Source organism: Phoxinus phoxinus, assembly GCF_949152265.1.
Source record: "Phoxinus phoxinus genome assembly, chromosome: 7".
NCBI classification, from domain to species: Eukaryota; Metazoa; Chordata; class Actinopteri; order Cypriniformes; family Leuciscidae; genus Phoxinus; species Phoxinus phoxinus.
The window spans coordinates 39,996,429-40,005,032 of NC_136882.1; the positions used below are offsets into that span (position 1 = coordinate 39,996,429).

Here is an 8,604-nt window from a genome sequence, read left to right on the forward strand (position 1 = left end):
GGTTTGTCTAGATGAGACTCTTATTCCTCGGCTGGATCGTGAGAGACTTTGAAGCTGAAACTCACATCTGGACCTTCGACCCGCTGGACCATTGAAGTCACTATATGGAGAACATCTGGAGTGTGTTCCTCACAAACCTGCATTTCTGTTCCACTGAAGAAAGAAAGACGTGAACATCTTGGACGACGTGCGGGAGAGTAAATTATCAGGAAATTGTGAACTAATCCTTTAAAATGAAAAATTAAGGAATTTTTGCGCGTGAGAGTTCATTAGCATGCGGTGACGATGGCGGATGCATAAAGTTCAATATTACGCTTTTTACTCCATCATTTATGGTCATACAGATAAGAGTAAGACATCATTTGAAACTGTAATTTCTGTAATTTGTACACTCACAATAAAAACAAAACATTGTGCTTTTGTAAAATAAAGAACACAAGCAGCCGCTTTCTGCCGACTCGGTTTCCTTTCCGTGAAGTTTTGTGGAGCGCGTCTCAATCTCTACTACTTCTCACACAGTTCTTTCTTTCGTGTTTGTTATTCTGTTTTAAGTGAAATATATTCCATGTATATTTATTAATTTTATATATATATATATATTTATTTTTTTATTCTGTTTATCTCCATTCACAGAAGCGCTGCATGTGTCGATGTGTGAATCCTCTTGTTATGTTGTTTATTTGCACATGTAAAACTGAACAAAACACATTTTGGTATTTTGAATGTGTCACAAACATCCGTTTGAATTGAATTCTAATTTAACATAATTAAATTTTATATATAGCCTATATATATTGTGGCTCCCTCATTTTAAGCGTCCACCAGCACCACCACCACCAAAAAAACTTTTACGAGGTGGCTAATTCGTACAAATTCATACGACCTCACTCGTACGAATTTGTAAGTTTTTTGCTAAATCGTACATATTTTACTATTTGCCCAAATCGTATGAATTTATACGAATGACCTACCCCTGACCCAGCCCCTAAACCTACCCATCACGTGGGTTTAGACAAATCGTACAAATTCGTACGAGTGAGGTCGTGAGATAGCGTTGCCTGACAGATATATAAGAAACATGTGCAGTAAGAAATCAGAAGAAAAGAGCTTTAGCCAATCAGAAACACTCGTCTCCACCTGTCAATCATGTAGCGTGTTCTGTAATTGTTCTGTTGTACGGTGGGGTTGAGTTTGCAGACTGGCTGAAAGCAGCTTTAAGATCTGACAGAAGATCCTCTCAGAGTTTCACACTGCACCTGATCTCAGGATCAACATGTGACACACGTGGCTCCTCGCACAAGGGTTTTCTTTTCTATTCAAGCACTTTTTGAGTCACACTTACAGTAGAAAAACACTGGGAATGTGGTTAATTAAAGTTTAATTTGGCACAGGGACTAAATCTTCCTTTTAATAAATCCTCTTAAGTCACCACACAATGCTCGCATAATGACAGACCGAACTCGCTCTAGAACATTAGAGGGACATTCAATCTATGTTTGTCTGAAAGACTGCAGGCTCTCAAAGCCTTCACATCTCACACTGTATGGTCTTTCTACAGCCTACATACTTATGAATATCAGGTAACAGCGAAAAAACACCCTCAAAACTGAGTGAGCAAATCCCTGTCCTGTCGGCCGGTTCTGAGCGCCATTCCGTGTGTTACTATAATCTGAGTTAATCAGCATCATTCCACCGATTCACACGCCTAAATCTGCATATACGCCTGATCTTCTCCGTCACTCGATGAATTACTGCGGTCACGATCAATAACTTGTTCACACATTCACCTTTCACAGGCAGTTACACGAGTTAAGGCCCATTCACTCCAGGCACGATCACTGCTAGGTTGCTAGGCGGTTGCCAGGGTGTTCTGGGTGGTTGCTAGGCGGTTGCTGGGGAATTCTGGGTGGTTACTAGGCAGTTGCTGGGGCATTCTGGGTGGTTGCTAGGCAGTTGCTGGGTGTTTGCTAGGTGATTGCTGGGGTGTTCTGGGTGGTTGCTAGTCGGTTGCTGGGGAATTCTGGGTGGTTACTAGGCAGTTGCTGGGGCATTCTGGGTGGTTGCTAGGCAGTTGCTGGATGTTTGTAGGTGGTTGCTGGGGTGTTCTGGGTGGTTGCTAGGCGGTTGCTGGGGAATTCTGGGTGGTTACTAGGCAGTTGCTGGGGGATTCTGGGTGGGCAGTTGCTGGGTGTTTGCTAGGTGATTGCTGGGGTGTTCTGGGTGGTTGCTAAGCAGTTGCTGGGGAATTCTGGGTGGTTACTAGGCAGTTGCTGGGGCATTCTGGGTGGTTGCTAGGCAGTTGCTGGGTGTTTGCTAGGTGATTGCTGGGGTGTTCTGGGTGGTTGCTAGGCGGTCGCTGGGGTGTTCTCTGTGATTGCTGGGGGATTCTGGGTGTTTGCTAGGCGGTTGCTGGGGTGTTCTGGGTGGTTGCTGTGGGATTCTGGGTGGTTGCTAAGTGGTTGCTGAGGTGTTCTTGGTGGTTGCTAGGCAGTTGCTGGGGCGTTCTGGGTGCTTGCTAGGTGATTGCTGGGTGGTTGATAGGCGGTTGCTGGGGTGTTCTCTGTGATTGCTGGGGGATTCTGCGTGGTTGCTAGGCGGTTGCTGGGTGGTTGCTAGGCGGTTGCTGGGGTGGATTGGATTCTGATTGGCTGTCAATGTTTTTATTATTCATCTGCTGGAAAAAAGTCGTTCAGAAAGTGATTCCATTGATATTGTTCCTGATATTGGTGTGAACGGGCCTTAAGATGCAGGTATTTGAGCTGGAAAGTCCACGATAAATCGATAAATCGTCTCACACGTTAATCAGGAAATCAGGATGCAAATAATATTCCATAATTTGACGTAATCATATTTTTTGAATGCTTCAGTCACTGTACCATGAATGCGAAAAATGATTACATTCACTGATCACATTATACAGGTAAATAAGTGTAACGTTACTTAATTCATAAAAGAGTCCGTAGCAAAATAACACCCTCAGCGTTCGGGTGTGCATCGAAGAGTCCGTTATACTCGCGTGGTGGAGTGTCCGTGAGGGAGACCCGTGCTGCTCGGAGTGCTGTTCCCGAACGCGTTAAACGGGTTGTGATACGACGGCTGCATTCCCGGAAAAGAGCCTGGAATCATCGTGATGGAGTTCGGCGCCATTAGCGGCACGTTGTCGGGCGACCGGCGCAACGTGGAAGGCTGGGGTGTTCTGGGTTGTTGCTAGGTTGTTCTGGGACATTCTGGATGGTTGCTAGGTGGTTGCTGGGGGTGTTCTGGGCAGTTGCTGGGGCTTCTGGGTGGTTGCTAGGTGGTTGCTGGGGGCATTCTGGGTTGTTGCTGGGTGGCTGCTAGGCGGTTGCTGGGGCGTTCTGGGTGGTTGCTAGGTGGTTGCTGGGGTGTTCTGGGTGGTTGCTAGGTGGTTGCTGGGACGTTCTGGGTGGTTGCTAGGTGGTTGCTGGGACGTTCTGGGTTGTTGCTAGGTGGTTGCTGGGGGCGTTTGCTGGGGCTTTTGGGTGGTTGCTAGGCGGTTGCTGGGGCTTTCTTGGTGGTTGCTGGGGTGTTCTGGGTGGTTGCTAAGCGTTTGCTAGGGGCGTTCTGGGTGGTTGCTAGGTGGTTGCTGGGACGTTCTGGGTGGTTGCTAGGTGGTTGCTGGGACGTTCTGGGTGGTTGCTAGGCAGTTGCTGGGGGCATTTGCTGGGGCTTCTGGGTGGTTGCTGGGCGGTTGCTGGGTGTTCTTGGTGGTTGCTGGGGCATTTCGGGTGGTTGCTAAGCGTTTGCTGGGGGCGTTCTGGGTAGTTGCTGGGTGGTTGCTAGGTGGTTGCTGGGGCAGTCTGGGTGGTTGCTAGGCGGTTGCTGGGGCGTTCTGGGTGGTTAAAAATCCGACACGAGTCTGAACATGATATCTGTGCATAAGGCCTGAAGGTTTGACATCAAAACTATAACGATAACTATATTAGCATCCACACCAACGCACAATTATATTATAAAGAGCTCCAGTTTTGTTGTCTGTCGCTTTAAATGCTCAGCTTTTTAAAGAAGAATGGATTCCGATTAGCTGTCAATGTATTTATCATTCATCAGCTGGAAAAAAGTCGTTCTGAAAAGTCGGTCTTTTACATTTAAAACAATCTATATTTTTATCATTATTGGTATCATGCTTGGTGTGAACGGGCCTTAAGATGCAGGCATTTGTGCTGCAATGCCACGATAAACCGACAAATCGTCTCACGTTAATCAGGAAATCAGGATGCAAATAATATTCCTTAATTTACGTAATATTTTTTGAGTGCTTCGGTCACTGTACCATGAATGCGAAAAATTATTACATTCACTGATCACATTATACAGGTTAATAAGTGTAACGTTACTTAATTCATAAAAGAGTCCGTAGCAAAATAACACCCTCAGCGTCCGGGTGTGCATCGAAGAGTCCGTTATACTCGCGTGGTGGAGTGTCCGTGAGGGAGACCCGTGCTGCTCGGAGTGCTGTTCCCGAACGCGTTAAACGGGTTGTGATACGACGGCTGCATTCCCGGAAAAGAGCCTGGAATCATCGTGATGGTGTTCGGTGCCATTAGCGGCACGTCGTCGGGCGACCGGCGCAACGTGAGCGCGTAATCGGGCGGACAGCTCAGGTGGATCATGTCGTGGCCGTGCAGCGAATCGCAGTCGTGATCGTGTTCGTGATCGTGATCGAGTTGTTTCATCTGCAGGGACATCAACTCTTCGCTCGGCACGCGGGGAATGTCGTTCGCTAGGTTTCTCTGCGGACTGAGTCTGCGACTCGACTCTAGCCGGTGTTTGTCCTTTTTGTAGTAAAGCGCCGCGAACGCAAGGATGTTTAAGAAGAGAAGCGAAGCACCGACGGCGATCGTCACGCTCAATTCAGTGGAGTAATCCCGTGCTTCGATGATGACCGTCCCGTCGGCGTGCTCCGTTTTCTGCTGATCCGACATCTGTTTGGTGTTTGCCGGAGGAGCGGGAGGATGGCGAGTGGTCGAAGGCCAGAGTTTATTGGACAAGCGTTTGGTGTAGGAGAAGGGTGTCGTGTCTTGCGGTGGGATTTTAGTCGTTGATGAGACGTACTGGAAGAGTTCGTTGATGTTGTGCAAGTGTGGCACTAACTCCAACCAGAAGGCGATCTTGGTGGCTCTGTAGTGGTCGCGAACACGAGGCTTCAGACCGATGTGAAGGTACAGTTGGTCTTTAGGGTTGTACTTCGACCAGGCCACCTCCTCAAAGCGGTTCGGTTTAGTGTGGATGAACTTTGTGTCTTGAGGAACTGGTTGATTTGGGTCTCTGTGAAGTAGAACAATACAATATGCCTTTAATGTGCAATGCACACAACCAGTCAAAAGTTTTGGATCGGTAAGATTTCTCTTCTGCAAGGCTGCATTTATTTGTTTAAAAAAAAAAAATACAAAAGATTCTATTTCAAATAAATGCTTTTCTTTTGAACTTTATATTCTGCGTCGAGAATCGACACTTTGGGGAACAAAATGCCCACTGCGCCATACTGAGAGATATACGCCCTGGTGTGAAGCAATCTGGCACACTCAAGACGAGAGAACTTGTGAACCCGGTGTAGAGGGCAGATTCAACAACCTCAATTAAGAGACCAGCATTTACGAGTTGGTCCCCGTCAGGGGCCAGACCCACAGCTTCCACAGCTCCGGCCGAAGGTGAAATATTGCGCCCTCGGCCTGAGAAAGAAGGTCCCTCCTGATCGGGATTTCCCACGGAGGGCCTGCTAGAGGAGCCATGATGTCCGAGAACCATACTCGGGCCGGCCAGTACGGGACTACTAGTAGCAAGCTAATCCCGTACCGCCGGACCCTCTCTAGAACCCCTGGAAGCGATCGGGGGAAATGTGTACAGACGTAGCCTCGGCCACGCCTGCACCATGGCATCCAGTCCCAGAGGAGCTGGGGAAAAGCGGAGTGGGTGTTCACGTGAGAGGGAAACAGATCCACTTCCGTCTGACCGAACTTCCTCCATATCAACTCCACCGACTTGGGGTGGAGTTTCCATTGCCCGGGCCTCAGCCCCTGCCTCGACAGGATGTCTGCCCCCATGTTTTTCTCCCCAGGAATAAACATTGCTCTGATTGGGAGTAGTTTGTCCTGGGAGCACAAAAGGACCTGGTGTGCCAGTCTGCATAGATGGTGCAACCTCAGGCCCCCCTGTCGATTTATATATGAGACCACCGACGTATTGTCTGTTCGTACTAGAACATGATGGCATCTGAGGTCTGGAAGGAGATGTCTGAGAGCCAGAAATCCTACCAACACCCCAGGCAATTGATGTGCCACGAGAGATGGTGGTCCTCCCATGGACTAGGGGTGCACGATATTGACAAAATATGATATTGCGATATCGATAATGAATATTGCGATATCTATATTAATTTAGATATTTCAATTCCGATTGCTCAAACCACTTCTGGAGGTCTGGGCCGCATTCCAGACGGAACTGGACAAGTGCATCTGGTTGTTGAAACCACATGTAAATTTTACTCCAACCAAAAATGCTAAAAATTTTATGTGTGAGAGCGTGTTATAGGCTATATGTCATGTTATAGCCAGATATGACGACGCTACTGCAGCACGCATCACCGAAGCTGAGCATCAAGCCAACGTGCAAATTATCATAAATCAAAGTGAAAGTAAGTCGCAGACGCTTAACACACACAATCATCTTCATTAAAAGTAAAGAAATTAAATGATCTTTTAATTTCAGGGCTGTTGCCGCTCTCTCTTATTGCGGTCTTTGATTTAGAAATTTTAGCTGACGATCAATAAAATGCAGCTCATAACTGTTGCTTTCGGTGACGTGGACTCCATTAAATCTGCATATAGCGTGGGAATTGAAGATCGGATTTATATCCGTTTAGCAAAAACACATTTATGTGACCAGGTGTAAATGTAATGGTTTTGATAAATCAGAGAGCTATCCGATCTGAGAAAACACATGAAGCGGCCAGGTGGCCTGATGTTCATACTTGTGCGCTGGTGTGTGCATCGAGCCGGCAAGTGTGTGTGTGTGGGGACTGTGTGGTAGAGCGAGGGAGAAGTGAGAGAGCGACGGCGATTAGCTTTGGAGCGAGTAGCGACTACAGTCATATTGAGAGAAACAAAGTGTTTCTTTCTGACCACTGTGGGAAATCATGAAAAGTTAGTCCTCTCCTTGATTGCATGTTGTTTATGGAGAAGGAGACCCAGGAAATGAGTCGGGGGAAATGCAACGCTACCAAGCGACGTGTATTTTTCGAGAGGTGCATGTCGGACGCATCATAAACAAAATATCGCAAAATTATTGCGAGACTTTCGATATAATATCGGGCAAGGTGATATCGCGATAACGATATTGATTCGATATATCGTGCACCCCTACCATGGACCTCTGGTCTCTGGTGTAGCGGCCCTCCATGACCGCTGCCCAGCCTGTGAGGGACGTATCTGTGGTCAATATTTTTCTCTCACACGGTGCTCCCAACACAGGACCTAGGAACAGGAACCATGGTCTCTTCCACATGACCAGAGAACGAAGGCATCTGCGCGTTACTCTGATCGGGCGAAATGCGTTCCCCCTCAGGGAAAACCCCCTGGTCCTGAGCCACCACTGCAGGGCCCTCATGTACAGCAGGCCAAAGGTATTATGTTGGACGCTGCTGCCAGAAGACCCAAAACTCTTTGAGATCGTTTGACAGTGAAGGCCTGGCGTAGCTTGGTATTCATGACTGTGGTCAAGAAGGTGTTTATACGAGCAGGAGACAACTGTGCCCGTATCGTAACTGAATCCCACACTACCCCCAGGAATGTTATTCTCTGGAGAGGAATAGTGAATTTTTCTTGATATTGAGTCTCAACCCCAAGCACCTCAAATGGCTCAGAACAACATCTCGATGTTGAACCGCCATCTCCCCTGACTGTGCCAGAATGAGCCAGTCGTCGGGAATACGAATGCTCTGAAATCTCAGTGGAGCTAGAGCAGCATCCATACATTTCGTGACGGTGCGAGGTGACAATGCTAGGCCGAATGGAAGAATTCTCCCAAAAGTGAACCTCAAAAAACTTCCTGTGATGGGGAAGAATGGATATGAGGAATTGAGCGTCTTATACTGTAGATATCGTGACAAACCAGTCCTCGGACCTGATCTGACTCACTATAATATGGTTAGCATTTTGAATCTGAACCTCCTCAGAGATCGATTCAACACCCTGAGATCTATTATAGGGGTTACCCCCCCCATCCTTTACGGGAACTATGGGGTACCGGCTGTAGAACCCGGATTCCGATCATGCTCAGGGCTGACAAGCGTGTGAACCACCCCGCTGAATTTCGGTGGACGATACTCAAACAAAATTTTTTACCCTTTTTCCACTGTGCACAGGACCCACTGAGATATATTTTGAAGACCCTTCCATGAGTCTAAATACACTACTAGGGGGACCAGTCTCTCAGGACTGGCCACTTTGAGCGATTTCGGTGACCTGAAGTAGTTGACTGACAGGAATTAACCGATTTATATTTCTACAGACCTCCTGAGAGGAAGCGAACTCGACAGGGCTGCAACGTTTCCGGGCGGACACTGCGATTTGCGTTCGCTGGAGACCG

General features: G+C 47.5%; 1 protein-coding gene across 1 annotated transcript in view; it reads right to left on the reverse strand.

Annotated features, from left to right (window-relative positions):
- Positions 1-4,243: 4,243 nt before the first annotated feature.
- Positions 4,244-8,604, reverse strand: part of nlgn4xb (neuroligin 4 X-linked b) — a 22,139-nt gene continuing 17,778 nt past the window's right edge. Inside the window, exon 5 of the mRNA XM_079618822.1 lies at positions 4,244-5,286. Within this exon, the coding sequence (XP_079474948.1) occupies positions 4,422-5,286 (865 nt within the window). The 3' untranslated portion in view covers positions 4,244-4,421. The remainder of the gene's footprint in view (positions 5,287-8,604) is intronic.